Source organism: Rhyacophila brunnea, unplaced genomic scaffold, assembly GCF_057557595.1.
Source record: "Rhyacophila brunnea isolate RB1 unplaced genomic scaffold, BYU_Rbru_1.0 scaffold_3, whole genome shotgun sequence".
Classification (NCBI taxonomy): domain Eukaryota; kingdom Metazoa; phylum Arthropoda; class Insecta; order Trichoptera; family Rhyacophilidae; genus Rhyacophila; species Rhyacophila brunnea.
The window spans coordinates 19,466,972-19,485,317 of NW_028232965.1; the positions used below are offsets into that span (position 1 = coordinate 19,466,972).

General features: G+C 33.9%; 1 protein-coding gene across 2 annotated transcripts; it reads left to right on the forward strand.

Moving 5' to 3' along the window:
• Window positions 1-806: 806 nt before the first annotated feature.
• muc (dihydrolipoamide S-acetyltransferase muc) lies at window positions 807-13,071 on the forward strand. 2 transcript variants are annotated; one of them, XM_085952724.1, is made up of 9 exons: window positions 807-1,070; window positions 1,579-1,754; window positions 4,658-4,843; window positions 6,391-6,579; window positions 7,500-7,529; window positions 8,788-9,145; window positions 9,660-9,859; window positions 10,404-10,506; window positions 11,333-13,071. In XM_085952724.1, exons 1-9 carry the CDS (start codon window positions 952-954, stop codon window positions 11,460-11,462), a joined length of 1,491 nt encoding a protein of 496 aa, XP_085808850.1. In that variant the 5' UTR covers window positions 807-951; the 3' UTR covers window positions 11,463-13,071. The 2 variants fall into 2 exon arrangements, with proteins under 2 accessions (XP_085808850.1, XP_085808851.1); XM_085952725.1 differs by lacking the exon at window positions 7,500-7,529.
• Window positions 13,072-18,346: the final 5,275 nt, after the last annotated feature.

Genomic DNA, 18,346 nt, shown 5'->3' on the forward strand with positions numbered 1-18,346 from the left:
ATAATATAATATTATATTATACACGATCCTATTAACAGTTATTGATGAAATGATGCAAAGATTTTCCAAATTATTTCACAAAAAATAATTAATTGTAGTACCTACCGATTTTCCACTTTGACAATTGGAATCGAAAGAATGATAGCGATTACCCACCAATGTAAAGAAATTAAAACAAATATTTTATTATATATAAAATGGCTGTCACAAAATAAGGTAAGTGAGAAGAGTAAACCATTTATCCATTGCTAAATCTTGTAATATATTTTTTTCAGTTTTTGGTTTTCCTGCCAATATTTTCCCAATGGCTCATATTAAAGAATTTTTGTCTTTGGTATCTCAAAATTGATATCTCGACAGTGTTGCCAACCGTACTATAATTATAGTATTTGTACTATAATTTTGGTCCGCGTACTATGTACGATATAAAATAGGTATAGTACGCCCAAAATACTATAATTTTGAAAATCGTACTATAATTTTATATAAAAGTACTATAATTTTATATAAAAGTACTATAATTCTGCATTTGCCATTTCGCAATCGAGTGGTCTTCGAAAATTTGGAAATCTGCGGCCCGCGCCGAAATATTTTTCCCAAAAAAAACAAGCCGACCGTGAAAATTTGGGAACCTGCGGCCCGCGACGAAATATTTTTTAATAAAAACGAGCCGACTATGAAAAATTGGGAAAATTTTCATTTTCAACAGATGACAACGCGTACTATATTTTATCTCCAAATACTATAATTTTGGAGGCTCTGTACTATAATTCCACTTTTAAAATATGGCAACACTGTATCTCGATATTCTCAATTGACCTACAGAGAGAAGAAGGTCGACTGTCGACTGCCGTGCTTGGATTGAGTAGAGTAGGGGAAGTCAGATTTTGGCACAGCTGGGGTGGTTTGACTCTAGTTAATTCTTTAATTATTTTTTTTAGTTAATTAGAAATGTTGCGAACGATTGCATTGCGAAATGAGGCTGTGAGGGGTAGTTTTAAAAGAGTTATTAAAGGTAATATTGTACGGTGTATAAATACTGAATGTTCAAGACGAAGACATCCTCACAGGTGTGATATTATTCTTTTACAAATCATTTTCAAACATAATAGTGATTTATCAATATACATGGCAGTTTTACAGGACAAGTGATATATAGGAATTGTGTTATCGTTTAAATGGAAATGAGACGTGAATGTTATTATTTCAAATAGGTACCTACCTTGCGAAATTGCATAACCAAAGACTGTCATTCGATAAACGAACTTAAATAGGTCTACATATCGATGCAAACATTGACAAAGATATGCGTGAAATCATATATATACTTAATATATTGAGTATTATTCAAGTACATCAAATGTTTAATTCAATTTGTGCGAGAAATGTATTAATATTTATATTGTCCTTGCCACATAAACAAACACTTTTGGAGATTAATTATACTTCCAGCGAATACGTGCTTTCCGTTTTTAGCTGATTCTTTTATGAAATTGTGAGTAATTATGAATATTTCGAATGGATCCTTAATAAAATATTTTTTTTGTTATTTTTAAAAGTAATGTTTTGTTTTTTCAGACAAGTGTCTTTTCTTCAAAATGAAAATAAAGTATTTGGTTGGAATTTTATTCAATTCCGACACTATGCTGACTTACCAACTCACACAAAAGTTCTCCTACCTGCATTATCACCAACAATGGAGCTCGGTACGATAATAAACTGGGAAAAAAAGGAGGGTGACAAGTTGAATGATGGTTCGTAAAACATTTAAAGAATTTCATTGATAGTTTTAATTCCATGTTAATAAGTACTTTTACAGAATACCTATACATTGCTTTAAACATTTTTACACATTAAACAATAATGAAATATAATGCGGTTTACATTGCCGTACAGTTACATCTATAGAATGATATAACTTTTTATTATGGAGAATAACGCTATAAGGTTTTGTTCTCTCTAGTAATTGGCTCCGATGGTAATATGGTTGCATTATTTTTCTGGAATACATATATTAGGCAATGGTTACTATGTGGTACCATACAATTATCATTTATGGCACTGCAACCGTTGGCTGGTCTTGGCCTTTTCAACTTTTTTCCCATCTAGGATGCTTCAGCGGTGATGCTTTTCAGTTGTTTTGGCTGAACATTCTTAAATCTCCCGTCGCGCAGTCCAGCTATCGCACAAGTTTTCTCTTGCCCTCAGGGGATGCGTACATAACCCCCCTTGCTGGCAACAACTCCAACATTCTATCTACATGGCTGATTAAGCGCAGTCTGCATTTTCATATGTGCACGTGATCTTTTCACCCCCAAAAAGAGTAGATATAGTTTCTCATTATACTTTGACTTCCAAGTGTCATCTTCTTTAACAGCTAAATTCCAATTGCTAAGACAAACTGTATACGCATCATCAGTTTTCCATGCATAATAAGTAATACTTACACCTTATCAAAATACAATTGAGCAAAAAATGGATGCTTAAATCCATTTCTTTGTCAATTCAGTCGATAGTGATAGTTAGTTTCATAGACTTAAGGGCTTGCGCAGACAGAGCGCGGTCAGGCGGTCTGCGTTCCGCGTTCGGAGTTCGGCGTTCTTTGTACTGTATGGACTTCATACTGTATGGGTACACAGCCGGCGGTCAGACCGCGCCGGTCAATTGGAACGCTAGAGTTCTAGAGTTCTATGCCCGGAATTACAAAGAACGCCGTACCTCCCGTCCAGTCCCGTCATAGGAATTTGAGCAGTCACACAACATAGAGCGAAACCACACGGGGGAGTGAGTACGCAACAGCGGTGCTTTCTCACTTCCACTCGCAGTCGGAATATAGCGGTCTCGCATTATGCAGCGCTTGTGTCAGTACAACGTTTGTAAACAAATGGAACGCTTATTGTTGACCGCCACCTGTCTGCTGTCCCTGAACGCTAGCGGTCAACGGTCGGTTGAACGCAGAACTCCGACCGCTCTCTGTCTGCGCAAGCCCTTATCATTGCAGTTTGTTTTCTCGGTTTACAGGAGAAATTATTAATGGATAGATTTCTTCTAATCAAAAATATCAGTTTTGTGTTTGACTAAATTGACGAAAGACCATAGAACCATTAGATCAGTATGCCGTATTGAATGTCGGTCCCAAGGTACTACTAACCCCTATTTCTAGTTCACGTATTCCTAGACTAACGACCGAGTTACATTACTAAACTTTTTTTATTAGTTTTACAATTTAAAAATCAACCAATAATTTAATAACACAAGTGCGAAATGTAAGAACATATATTACAAATTATTACACATTCAAGATATAATAATATAACGAAAGCTATGTAACACAATGAAAAACGTAATATTATAATACATATAAAAAAATAGTGTGATGAAACATTATACAAAATGATATATCAGTACAGGAAAATTAGACCCTGTCATAAGCATTAATTTATAAAACAACATTCATCTAAACTCATCTTAGTGCTAGCGGAACATTTCGATGTTCAAAGCATTTTAACCGAACACAGCAATTGTTATCCCAATTACCTAGTACCACCAATGGCAAGTTCGTTTTGCACGCCTTTGGCACCATAAACAACTGATGATCCCGTTTCCTTAGATAGTTGTCAGTGACACATGAACATAATACATCACATGTAAGTTAGAAAAAAAACCTAACCTAACAAATAATCCAGTATATCTGCTATTTTTAAAATTTGTTTGCCACTGGTTTCCCTTAAACCGACAAGAACCTTTGGTATTTATGTGACATTTTCCAGGAAAAATTTTGGTTCGTAACTCGACATTCAAAAGCACCTCTATTTTGAAGTACTTTGTACCTAAGATTTTTCAAAATAACGTGATGAAAAGCCAATAATTTTTAATATCCCGTCAGACTGAAATCATGAACAAGCCCACGCAATCAAGAACTGTTGGATTTAGGCAACCGCCCCTCTACCGCACCTCATCATACCGTCGCTACTATCTGAGCACTTTGCGTACTCATGATAAATTAATGAAATATTTTTTATCCTGTTACTTCAAAAACCATTTCAGATAATGCGATGAAAGTTTAATGAAATGTACCACTTATATAGTCCAGTATTTTTCTGAGCTATAACCAATGATGTATCTTCTTCCAGACGGGAAATTTATGTTTGACATTACTAGAAACCATTTTTGCATGCAAAAATTATTGGAAACACAAGGAAATGCAGTTTGCCATGCTATAAGCTCTTGAAACGTTCTTTGATTTCAGTGAAAAATTTGGATAGGACCGTTTTTGATAGTATGATAATGTTATCATTGTAATACAATTATATCACATTACGTGTCTTATTTGACATATTCTTCTTTCGACCATGTCCGATCCTAATAGGATCATATGGGCCTCCACAGAGTGGAGGTTTGTATTGACAGATATTTGTTTTTACGAGAAATGGATGTCAGCCACTTGCTCAACCTATTAGGTCCATTACACAAATTGAAAAACAATATGTTTACTTGCCAGACCCAGGATTCGAACCTGGGACCCTCGACTCTATAGGCCGGCATTTAAGCCATTCTGCCAGCGTGGGTGTACATATAAATGCCTTTATATTCCGAGTCACCATGTTATGTGTTTGGCCGGATATATTTGTTTACTTATTAATATGTAATTTGGCAGGTGATCTGTTGTGCGAGATTGAGACTGACAAAGCTACAATGGGATTTGAAACCCCCGGAGAAGGTTACCTTGCGAAAATATTGACTCCAGCCGGCACAAAAGGCGTTCCCGTCGGAAAGTTGATTTGCGTCATCGTAGAAGACGAAGCAAGCATTGCAGCATTCAAAGACTATGCAGATGATGGCAGTAAGTAGACTCCTTACACCCCAATTTCAAATGCTATCAAACACCTACTAAATATTGCTATTAAAATGAGAAGAATACGAATAATCTATTGTAGTAAATGTTTGAAAATTTTGTCTGCACGCAGTGTAGGTTATCTTAAAAGGCTTTTTTTTTTAAATGAAAGCTTGTTAGCCATCGGTCAATCCATGGACCATGTCGTGCTCTGCATCAAACGGACACTGAAAAAAAATACAGCTAGATTTCCTAATTTCCACTGGTACTGCATGTAAAAAATCGTGTTAAAAAATTATGTTTAAGTAGTTTCCTTATTTTATTTCATATCTAAAGTAGAGATATGTCATTTAGACATCTGCTTACCTTGATTAGAGTTTTATGTAATATTTATGAGGTTCACCAGATAATTAATTAATACATAGTGTCCAAGCATGAAGTGTTATTTGCTACAGTTTTAATGTGGGGGAAAAAATTCATTTCACAAATATTAATAATTTTCCGGCAATGCAAACATCTTGAGAAGGTCATTTAGTATAAGAATTCTTTTGACTTTATGTCCGTACTTCTGTGTACACATATTATTTATTACATGTTGTAATCAGTGAAATGATTTTGTTTGCATATAGAGGCACATGAAAAGATTTTGTTTAAAGTATATTGTTGATATAAACGTTATCATGATATTAGTAATGAAGTAATCATACAAGGATAAGATCTGTCCGGCAACCTGTGATCGTTTGATCTATTAGTATCTGTTATCTGATTGAATAATGTAAAATGTTCCAAATAGTTTAAATGTAACAATTAATGGTTATTTTAACAGAAATTAGTTAATATGAGGTGTGCAGGAAGATAAGTTACATATTATTATGTTATGTATGTTGTAAAATCTTAATTTCATCCACGGTGGCTTAGTTCTTAGTTACAACAGCCTTCTCTAAAACAGTGGATCGATTGTTCAATTCCACAGCTGGCAAAAAAATGCATGTTGTTTTTTAATTGTGTACTTTATCAAGAGCCTGGACCCAATTGGTCCGGCGATAGCCTAACAACTATTCCTCATAAAAATATAATATATCTTCCACTCTGCCCATTTGGCTTATTTATGGATGAAAACAACAATTTAATGTCCTAAAATCAAAAATATAAACTATATAGCATAAAATGTAACTAGAGGATGCTGGATCAAGGGAAGTCGTGTGATCTAATCCTACGTTCCTATGTTAGAGCTTTATAGGGAGAAGTATGTAAAATATAATTTGCCTGTATTATTGGATTATATGCAAAATATACTATCTAATTAATTTTAAAGGCTGCCAAATTCAACTCAAAACCAATGTTACATATTTTATGAATGGACTTCAGCATAAAGTTTACAATAAATAATTATGAGAGTAGATGTATTTTTATATTCATTTTTCTAATACTTCCAATCTGATTTGCCATTACAAGACACATCAAATATGATAATTGAAAGCTTCCAATGATTTTTATTGCTTACTTGTAGGTAGGTATTAGTGTTACCATAGTGTAATTATCTTAATTTGTCATAGGTGCCGCCGCAGCGCCTCCTAAAGCTGCTGACACATCAGCCCCCCCTCCTCCCGCTGCTGCCCCCTCGGCTCCGCACTTCTCCCCTTCTGCCGACCCTCCCCCACCTCCAGGAGCCGCCCCTGGATCTCGTCTATTTGTGAGTCCCATGGCTAGGCGTCTCGCTGAAGCACAGAATATGCGATTGCAAGGTAGCCATATTAATGTACTTTAAAAATAATGGAATAAATATTTACATTTTGAATGACTTCATTTCATCAAAGTAATAGTAGCATGTATAACTGACCAGTAAGAAAGGTGTCTTATAATTTGCAAATTCAATTCGTTATTAATAAAATTTTACTTGAGATCTATTTCCATTGGATATTACCAAGTATATGTATTGAAGCAAAGACATTTTTGAAATACAGTACACTCTCAGTAATCCGCCGCTCAATTATCCGACAACTATAATCTGCCGTTATTTTTACTAGCGAAAACCACAAAATCAAGCTCTATAATTTGCCGGTATTCGATTGTCAAATTCTGTAGTCCACCGCGTACAAGTATACAACACAGATGAGACGGGTTTATTTTGGAAACTTCTTCGTAAAACGTACGTTCATCGCAGAGATAGTAACGTACCAGGGAGGAAAGTGCCCAAGGACCGCATCACAATTATGCCGTGCTCCAATGCAACCGGGACACACAAACTGAAGCTTTTGGTCATAGGGGAAGCTAGGAATCCTAGGAATCCATTCAAGAATATCTGCTTCACTGAACAACTGGTTGTGTCAAGTGATTTACTGTTTAATATTTAGTTATTTTAATAAACTTAGTTTATAAATATGTGTAATTTAGTAAATACTTGATTATAAATAAAACCGTAATTTGCTCGTACAAATTTCTCAAAAAAACTGTTTTTTACGTAATACCTGTTTTAATTTTTACCATATTTTGTATGTATGCACTATAATGCGCCGCTTTCACTAATTGGACACTTGTCTGGTTTTTGGGGTGGCGGATTACTGAGAGAGAACGTGGATAATTTTATGTTCTCAAATGTTTATCAAAATTTTTACCGAAACTGTTGTTAGACATCCTTTAAACTATAATATTTCTCTTCTTTCAGCAAGATTAGCTAGAGAAGGCATTACAATGGGTGAGTGAATCACTTACTTACATGAATAATTAGCAAGTTACAAGTGCAAAGCCGAATTCGGCGAAGAATTATTTATGCTTGTAATTTAGCATTACTGAAAATTACTTTATGGCCTGGTTCGATATCAAAATACTTTCTGGAAAGCTTGTAACTTGCTAAATTTCAAGCATAAGTGATTTCTTCACCACCGTAAGTTATTGCCATACTGAATGTAGATGTATTATTGAATACAATTCTGCTGAGAATTTGTATATTGGACTGCCGGATTGTCGATTACAAGTTTAATGTAGCATAATCTTTGATCACTAATTTGACAGTATGTATTATGCATTTATCAGTGTTGCCAACCGTACTATAATTATAGTATTTGTACTATAAGTTTCGTCTGTGTACTATGTACAATATAAAACACGTATAGTACGCCCAAAATACTATTATTTTGAAAAATCGGAAAAAAAAGTTGGCAATACATGAAAAATTTCGCAAAAGTAGAGTCTCCGTCACGTAACCTTGCCATTTGGAATAGATGTTTTTGAATGAAAACATGAATAAACCAATCGAGTGCTTGGAATTTACTAATACAATTATACGGCGTACGTGTGTAAACCAATCGAGTGCCCGGCTTTTACTGATAAATTTATACGGTTGAGTATACACACAAATCTTTGTCACTGTGTACAATGGCAAGGTTACGTGGAGGATAGTCTTAACCCGGGAGAACTAAAAATAGGTCCTTTCGTTTAAATTTACATTATTATTTTAAATTTGAACTTTGTCTAAAAAAAAACGAGACGTTAATTACTTTATGCGAAATTTTTGGAAAATGCAGAGAAGTATTGGTCATTCAACGCGTACTAGAGGCTCTATACTATAATTCCGCTTTGAAAATAACACTGATTTGTATGTCAAGCAAATAGAGTTTTGGTTTTTTTTTTTCACCATAAAAACAGCCCAAATATGTCTGAATGCAAGTTATAAAAAAATGGTGGGGCATCGATGAATATTTAATACGTTGATATTTTTTTAACTTTTATGTTTGTTGAAAATTTTACTCGCCATTTTTGGCATTCAAGAATCATTTCATTTCTTCATACCATGTCGCTCAATCTGTAATGCATAATGCGGCCTGATTCATCTGCAGGGTTCCATTTAGTGGTCAGTTAATTGAATTGTGTAGAAGAATAAGTCATGTTCTGCACTGTTTTGACGATCTGTTATGTAGGTACGTTGTAATAAAAAAGTGTTGTTCTGATATCAGGACCCGGAAGCGGCATCTATGGATCGATCGTGAGTAGTGATTTGGCGGGAGCGTCCCAACCGGCCGCCAGTATGCCGGCACCTGCTCCCGGCGCTCGTTATATTGATATTCCGCTCACCAGTATGAGGGCCACCATCGCCAAGAGACTTCTCCAATCCAAAACCACCATCCCCCACTATCAACTGTCTGTCGATGTCAATGTGGACAAAATTACTAAAATGAGGAGCTCTTTCAACAAGCAGCTTGAGAAAGATGGTGTGAAGCTCTCCGTCAATGACTTCATCATCAAGGCGACCGCTTTAGCCTGCAAAAAGGTTCCCGCTGCCAACTCTGCGTGGATGGACACATTCATTAGACAGTAAGTTTAAATACATACTAACTTTCCTCATCCCTTATTATTCCGTATTACGCGAGTGCAAAACTACAAGGCTCTAAGTGTTTATTTGTGGAGAAACAAAAGTAACAATGAGGCAGTTTAGACTACTTCATTATTGGGTTTGTTTTGTCAAAAGTAAGCATTTAGAACCTTGTAGAATTAGGCTCGCGATTAGTCTACAGAAAAAGTACATATTCAAGATATCTCAATTTATTCATTATGATACCTATAAAGAGTTATGCTAAATTTTCTATTATGACACTTGATAGTGCGGTTGGATTCTTTTTGTGTTTGGGTTATCACCATGTTCTCCTACTTCGTCTTTCCCCAATGTTTTTTTAATATTATTCATATTAAGTTGGCCACTGACAACATATTTATCCAACCACAAACTCAAACCACATATTTATAGGCAAGCGTTCTGTCCACTGCACTTAGGTCATGTTTCTAGTATAAAAGTGATAAGTATATTTATATTTGTTTTATTTTCTTCTAGATTTGATACCGTTGATATCTGTGTAGCAGTCTCTACCGACAAGGGACTCATCACCCCGATTGTATTTGGTGCGGAAGGACGAGGTCTCTCCGACATTTCAACTACTGTAAAGGCTCTAGCGGCCAAGGCTCGTGATGGAAAACTCCAACCAGCCGAGTTCCAAGGAGGAAGCTTTAGCATATCCAATCTGGGAATGTTTGGTAAGTCACCTATGTACTTATACTTTTATTCGGAAACTATAGATGTATCAAAAAATTAAAAGTATCATTCATTCTGTATGTAGTGTAAAGGGTGGTAGTCGGGGGTAGTGGAATTGGTACATACATTGAAAGAGTATAGGATTTTTAGTTCCGTTGATGACCACTATAGGATCACAGTCATGATATAGTGGTCCATCTATAGTGAATTCTTTTTAAATTAAATAATTGTCGATGAACCATCTATTTCTATAAAATATATTATTGCAAGAGCACAACAAGATTATTTATTGTCTATTTTGCTTTTAATTCTAATTCTCAAATATTGAAAAGTGCTGTCATAATAAATTTAATGTATTTAATGAAATAATGCAGCATAATTAACACAAGTCATCTTTGTTGACCTTATTGATCTTTATTGTAAATATTGAAAATTGAAAACGATGCAATATAAAATTATATGCATATTACACATTGGGTAATATTATTAAATATTATGTTTATCTTATTGAACTTCTGGTATTGATTGAAATTTGTTTGTTTCTAGGCGTGACATCCTTTAATGCTATTGTCAACCCTCCGCAGTCCTGCATTCTGGCTGTTGGTACAACACAACAAAGAATAGTCCCTGACAAGGATTCGGAGAAAGGGTAAATTTCATATTATGAGATTTGGTCAACGGTGCACTAGTATCCGTTGAATCCTTCACACCATTTTGTGTGAAATATTTTCAAAAACATATTCTATTATCCAATATCTTCTGATATATTTTTCAAACTTGACTGAATTAGAATTTAATTGCTTTTGTATAATATGATGTGTTGATTCACATAGAAAGGATATTTCAAAGAAATCATGCATACAATAATTATTGATACCTACTGAACTGCTGGCGCTAAAGTGACCATTCAGTTGTCCTCCAGACGTCAGCACGGGGGTCAAATGCTTACTGCAGTTATCCCGTGGGTCTTATGTCATATGGTCATCTAAGTCTTGTTACAGGGGGCTTAAATTGAGGTGCTTAGTGTTGGTACGGATTTGTCTCTTTTGATGTGTTTTCTTTCAACGGGCTAAGTATTTAAAGAATTTTGATTTCAAATGTTTGGATGGCTTTTTCGTGTTTCTTCATTGGGCTCTGTATCATAATAATTATCGATGACAAGCTGGAAAGCAACATCTAAGAACTTGCGATAAGTCTAATTAAATTCTTTATTATATCAATTGAATCAACACTCAAATGGATCACCTTTTCGTCTTCCAATATATTTATGTAACAAATTTTTTAGTGTAATGAATATGGAACGCGAATGATAATAGCACTATTTTCACTTATTTTTTATATGTCATTGGATTTTTACTTAAAATAATGTAGTGGAACATTTCACAATAAACCTGTGCGCGTTCTTTGTTTCACGGCATTAATGTAATATTTTGTTTGAGAAGAATAAATAATTTAATGGATGCACTTTTTTTTAGATGGAAGCAGAGTGATTACATCTCGGTGACGCTGAGCTGCGACCACCGCGTGGTGGATGGAGCGGTGGGGGCGCAATGGCTCATGGCTTTCAGAAAGAATATGGAAGATCCGTCGAACATGTTACTTTAGAAACAAATTACTTTTAGAGTATCCTACTTCAGCTGCTTTCACCAAAACGGTCAATAAATAACAACAATTCACTGTACAATCATAAAAAAGTGGTTGGTCCATTAGAGGTTGTTTCTAAGTCCATAGCATTTTTACGAAATGTAAATAGGTGTGCGGCTCGGAAACACAATAGACTCACAGGCGAGATGAAACAATTATGTATCAGTTGGAAATTCTTGCTCAAGATTTATGAAAAATATTTCATGACGCTAGAATTTTTCTACTCTACCAAACAGTAGTATGTAGTTTTTTTTTTTAATAAAATTCTTACAATACATATTATGTTTCACATATTTAATTATCCAGTGTAAATATAACATAAAAACTATTTGAAACATATATGTATGTTTGAAGCAAAATTTGTATATTATTTTTGTTTTTATAATTTAGTGAAAATATTTATCTTCGTTATTCACGTACAATTATTAGAAAAACCTAAAAATTATATTACATTTTTAGTATTCAATATATACTCGTACTGTCAAACAGTTAGAGAATGATTTATTCATTTTATTGTTATAAAAAGGTCACTAGTACAATTTTACATCAAAATTTATTTAGTAGGAAAAAACCCACTATTAGTGTAATTTAAAATTTATTTCTAAAGTATACTATGAACTGGTGATGAAAATGTTTATTTCACTATTGAACTGATCAAAATGCTTAGAAAAGATGATATTTTAGTTCAATGTTGGTATTATTTATTAACATAATTAAGAAAACATTCTTCTGTACCTATTTTATTTAATTAAACAAATTGTTGACATTTTAAATACATTTTCTACAAATTTGTTCAGAATGTCAACAATTTATTTAGGTATTTCACTGTCGATATTCATAAATCTCATCAGGGACACCTGTAAAAATGTGTATACATGTTATTTATTCACTCTGTGAACAATTTAAATATTGTATAAACTTTCACGAGTAATTCATATTATTTATTCTTCTTACTCTCCCAATATTAGCACAATCACAATCCCAATTCTTATTATTTGGTGAAGAATATAGCAGTGCATTTTGATTATTAATAGAAGCCGGGTGTTAGTTGCAACAATATATATTCCTAAAATTTACTATCAACGTATTTAAAGGAAATAGATTACAAGCAATTCCTTATTGTTGGTAAATAATATTATTGTTTACAGTATTTACTGGTTTATTGCATAAAACATTTCAAAGCAACTATATATAGCATTTTCCAAAACAAGTATGGAACGACGTTCTGGTGCTTTTTAGATTTAGGAGTCAATTTTGAAATGGAGAAAGTCATACCTAATTAATGAAAATTTAAAATTTTACCTAGAGGTTATGTTATATTATATCCTGTCCTTCTATCTAAAAAAGGTTATATCAATGTGTATTTGATCCCTTGCAATTTGGAAAGAGAATTAAAAAAATTGTTTACTTTCATCAATATTTATTATACCTATTCACTGCCATTTTTTTTTAAAACATTATTTTGTAAATGGATAACTTTATCAATAGGAACATTGCCTTCATTAATTTTACCCATAAAATAAATTGCTTGATTATGTAAATTATTTGTATATTAATAAAATAAAATTGCAAAAATAGATATCTGTTTTATTTACAATTTTGGAGTTTTTTTTATAAGTTAAAGCAGTAATGAGCAGCCCATGAGATGATTTTTGCGGCCCAGCACATATCACACAAACCTTACAATTAATATGACATAAAAATGATATTTTAGATGACTGAATGCAATATGCTTAGATTATAGAAAAATATAGATAGAGCAATTGCATGTGTTTGTCCTTCAAAACATGACGAACTTTTTCACGCACTGGCCTCGCCCCCTTCACGCTTCCACCGCGACCCTTTCCTGGGTTATTCGAAAATATGTGTGACAGTGTGCGTGTCTAGTGTTGCCAGATATCGAATATTTATTCCAATGTTATAATTTTACAATCAATATTTTTATAAATTATATTATGGCAACACTGGCGTGTTGGCTATGCACTTGGTAAAACATTACTCACTAAAATCGGCTATTGCGGAGGGCTTGGCAATATGAAAAAATTGCATTCTAGCTAAAACATAATAATTATTGTGTTGTGACAAATGAAAGAAAATTGGTTACATAATAATAATATGACTATATTTTGGGTGTTATTCAAGGGTGATATAAAATTTGGCTTGCTGAGAAGAATGCAGCTTTCTAAATTTTCTTAACTTGAATTAAGTATTGAAAAAAAATATTAAAAGATGACATCAAATTGTATGCTAATACACGTCCTCATTGCTCCCGGTGATCCGTTTCCTTTTAGATGGAAACCGATTATAATTCGGTAATGAGTGAATCTGGTTTCAATTTCGACGTGTCCTTTCAGTATAATTGGGTCAAATTTGGCGTTTCGAAGATCAAAAATACCCTGAAAATAATCACAATTTTTTTTACTCAAATTCAGTATGAAAACATAAAAAACACAAAATAATTATGCTTCCAAAATATACAAAAATAATATGCAATTGGATCCTTTCGATCGGAGTAATTACAAGCAGATCCAAACAGAGGATGATCGACCATGGTGGCACTATGAAAATAAAAGCAGAAAACGCTGGGCTGCAAATAAACCAATCAAAAACTAAGTATATGGTCAGCACACGCGATCAGGTACCGCTGCAGAATATAGACATAGGACAGCATGCATATGAAGGGGTGGACAAGTTCACGTATCTCGGATCCAGCCTAAATACAGATAATAATAAATAGTAAGACAGCAGAGGAGATAAAAATCCACCTTATCTCCGGGAATAAATGCTGGCATGCCTGCAAGCGACTGGTGGGGTCGAAAATTCTAGACCGAAGAAGTAAACAGTTTCAGTCAGGCCTATTTTGAAACAATGTCCATAATAATTTATTATTCATTTTTTAATGCGGTAGGAGGGGGTCGGTTTTACAAAATTTCGGCCACTGACTTGTGTATTTAACCCGCCTGTAACTTATAGTTTTTCGTCGCATCAATCACGAACCCCCGCGTTTTTCCGGTTACATTCCCCATATCCAGACACTCCAAGTTTCACTTCACTTCGACCTGTGGCATCCACAAGTGGTGATCGATTATACGTGGCCTCACAGTCATAATTATTAGGCTTGTTAGTGTCTCTTTGTACCGTCGGCGCTGTCTTCTCTTTTATACATTTTACATTTTACACATTTACCTATGGGTATTTATTTCACAGACACATGCTTTGCGTGTCGTACTATGCCGAGAGGAGTGGGGTCAACCCATTAAGATTTTAAAATTTATTACTCGTACATGATCCTGACGAAGAAGAAAAAGATATAATCCATTCACCTTTATTATTTTGATTTATTTTTCGTTCCGGGGGGGGGGGGGTCCGAAATTGAAACCCCCTACACCTTCTGTGCGCGCCTGGTTTCAGTAGTTTCGGATGAACGCGGATAATAGTTGGGAGACAGTATTATTGGTACCTAAGTGAATGTATGTACATTTGTATGAAAAAAAAAACACTCATGTTTTGCATAATCAACGCATTTCTTTTTACTGCCATATGCGTGAATATGCTTTTTGCGAATGAAATTTTCTGTAGGTAACTTCAAATGATTAATTGTTATACTTTTATTGATTGTAGTGAAATTGAAACTGAAATGAACTAATATATTTTTTTTAACCTTTCTATGACTGCATTTTGGTTCTGACATTGCTTCTGCGAATATTGTCCACGGTCCGATGTCATTTAAATATTCCTCACAAGTAAAAGAGTACCTGCGTTCTTCCAAATTCTCTTCGCAAAGTCCTTCCGGTTTATCTTTACATTTATATGTTTTCAATATTACCTAAAACAATCCATATGTTTATTAAAAACAATAACTTTCCCTTCTGTCCAGCGCTCGGAATGGAGCAGAACGCCCTGGAGCGCCGTTCCGGTTCGTGAATTCCTCGAGAATACCGTTCCGTCTCGTGGAATCAACGTACCTAACCGAATTGTTTTTTAAACGATACATGTTCAAACACGCGCGTTAACATCATTTTACTCCCTACTTCAATTACAGTTTGTCAATTTATGGCAACTGGGGAATGCCAAAAGAAATGGCGTATTTAAAAAAAAACATTACCTTATTCTTAGGTCAATAATTATTATAAAGCAATCATTATTCGTAGGATGTTTATCACACTTGTATGGTCAAAAACATAGCTTATAATTAGTATCTTTAGAATTATCTTCAAATGTGTTAATTTTGGCCATTTTTTGAATAATAAAATGCCTAATTCTTGTCAAATTTGGAATCACAGAGATTATCAATATAATTTTTTATCGTAAATATTTCACTATAATAATGTCGACATAAATTATACTAATGGTTTTATAAATGCGTTTAAAAATTAATAAATGTAAAATTTTTTAACACCACTGCACATGCATGTACTGAAATATGACTATATTCTAAAACATTAGAGCGAGAGGTTTAAAAGAATACTATTTTATGTAATAAAAATACTTTATGCAGTCATCAAATGTTTAAAATAAATGTAAAGGATAATTTAATAAGGCTTCAAAATTATATAAATATATTATCTACAACGTTTAAGGAATGTTTAGGATCATGCATTGAAAATGCAATAAAAGCTCCATTTTGACCTACGCTGAGCATGTTCCCCCTTAATGAAATAATGTGAAAGTGCATTAGCAAACTAACCAAGAACTCAGTAAATAGATTTTTGTTTGCTTCAATATATCTTGCGCATAAATCATTACAACGTTAAATAACACCAAAATTATCGTTCCTAAACAAATTTGCCTCAAATTTCAAAATTTTGATTTGACCTTTTATTTAATTTTAGATAGCCAGCGCGCATTACAATAGTATTGAAGTGAGGTATTATAATAAAATTAGTCTCGATATTTTCAGATAGGTTTGCAAACAACCTTTTATAGGACTGTTTTTTATGTACTTAGTTTATAACTAGCGGCCGTTTTATAAACTATGCATTTGCAAACTGCAAACCTGTGGTTACATTAATTGTGTTAAACTTTTCGCGACTCCCTTTGCAACCCTCCGCGCCTCCCAATTTGGAAATCGCTGTTATAATGTTTGCTCGATAGAACTTAGTAGGTATAGGAAATTAGAATTTTGTCGTATTAAATGAAAAATTTGGTGATGAAGTACTTGTTATTTTGCATTTTTGTTTGTGTATCACTGATTTAGAGGTATGGATTTTTTTTCGTTGACTAAAATTCATAGCCATATTAAAAATGTTATATTTTTTCACAGATTTTCATTAATCCCGGGATCACTGGACCAGGATTGGAAATATTAACCCCAAAATCTCGGGATTTATAGTATATATTTATTTATTTATCTTGTATTAGGTACTTACATCTCTATCTGACTGGTCAACTGTTCTCACAATATATTGGCAATGCACCATGTCGACGAGACCCTCTTCATTTGGTACGTAGGTCACGTTGAAAACTTCGACTGGAAGTTCTACTTCCATATTCGGACATGATTCAACATCTGTTATATTGACTTTCTGCAAAATATAATGTTTATAATCTATAATATAAAAAATAATATTTGTTTGTTTGTTCGTGTTTTATGCGCTGCCATACCGTTCATCCGATTGCGATAAAACTTTGTCAACTTATTGCTTGCACTTGCGCAAAGAGTATAGGCTATACCTTATATATAAAAATGAATGTCTGTCTATCTGTGACATCTCAACAATGACTAGTACGATATGTGTATAATAGCCGTTACGGCCATGGTTACAATGTAATATGTTGATGTATTATTATCGTATAATTATTAACTGCACGGAAAATTAAACAAGCGGACAGATCCACAAGTGTTTTGAAAATACCTACTAAGATTTATTATTTTATAGATTCCCGAATAATACGGTAACTGGTAAATCCTGGAATTAAAATGTGTCTTCGTTTCTTGTCTGCCGTCAATAAATCGTAAGTAGTAAATTTTCTGTGAACGATTTAAACGACTTATATTGTTGGTAGTTTGGTTACTGATGTTTAATAATTATTGATATTTGTTTCCGCCAATGTACATAGAATTACACAGAGTACGTTAAAAAGATGATGGCATTTAAATGCTTTAACAATAATTGCAGGCAATGTTAATTCAATGCACAGATTAATGGTCACAATGCTACTTAATTAGTTTGATTTGGCGGCACCTTTGTTTAGGTGGTAACAACACTTCCAGGGCTCGAAATGGACTGGAGCGCACCGGAGCGCCGTCCCGGTTCTTGAAATCGGTAAAGTTATTGTTCCGTCTCGCGGAAAAAAATAATTTGACCGTATGAGCTAGATATGCTATATAACAAAAAACCTAGCACACTTATTTTTATGAAATACACATAAATTTGAAAACTATGTTAATATCTTAAGAAAATTGTCGAACGCTCCGGTTCGTAAACTTTTCTATTTCGAGCCGTTATACTGTTCTTCTCTTATCGTATACATTACACATGGAGTGGAAATCAGATAGGACTTAGATTCCCACTCTCTTTCTCTGTCGGAAATGACGGTAGCCAGTTATAGATTGATTCCAAGATTTGGGCGCTGTGAAAAAATATTTACACATCGAGGGCGCCGTTAAATAGGTAGATACATATATAATATGTAACTAACATTATTGTGTATAAATACATATTATTTATGAACATGACTGTAAATGAATTACTATAAATCGAACAGGAAAATATTGAAGAACACTTACATACGACGCGACACTGCTGATGAGAAAAACGTATCCGAACAGAAAAAACATTTCAAGGGAAAATTACTGATTTGCCTTCTTTTGAAATATTTGCACTTGGCGTGCAGCTTGGAGA

What these genes read in the sequence shown, in the direction of transcription:
- muc (XM_085952724.1), top strand. Translation starts at nt 952, where the DNA reads ATGTTGCGAACGATTGCATTGCGAAATGAGGCTGTGAGGGGTAGTTTT. An exon ending in AGACTATGCAGATGATGGCA is followed by an intron (nt 4,844 to 6,390) that starts GTAAGTAGACTC and finishes AATTTGTCATAG; the next exon opens with GTGCCGCCGCAGCGCCTCCT. An exon ending in ACAGAATATGCGATTGCAAG is followed by an intron (nt 6,580 to 7,499) that starts GTAGCCATATTA and finishes CTCTTCTTTCAG; the next exon opens with CAAGATTAGCTAGAGAAGGC.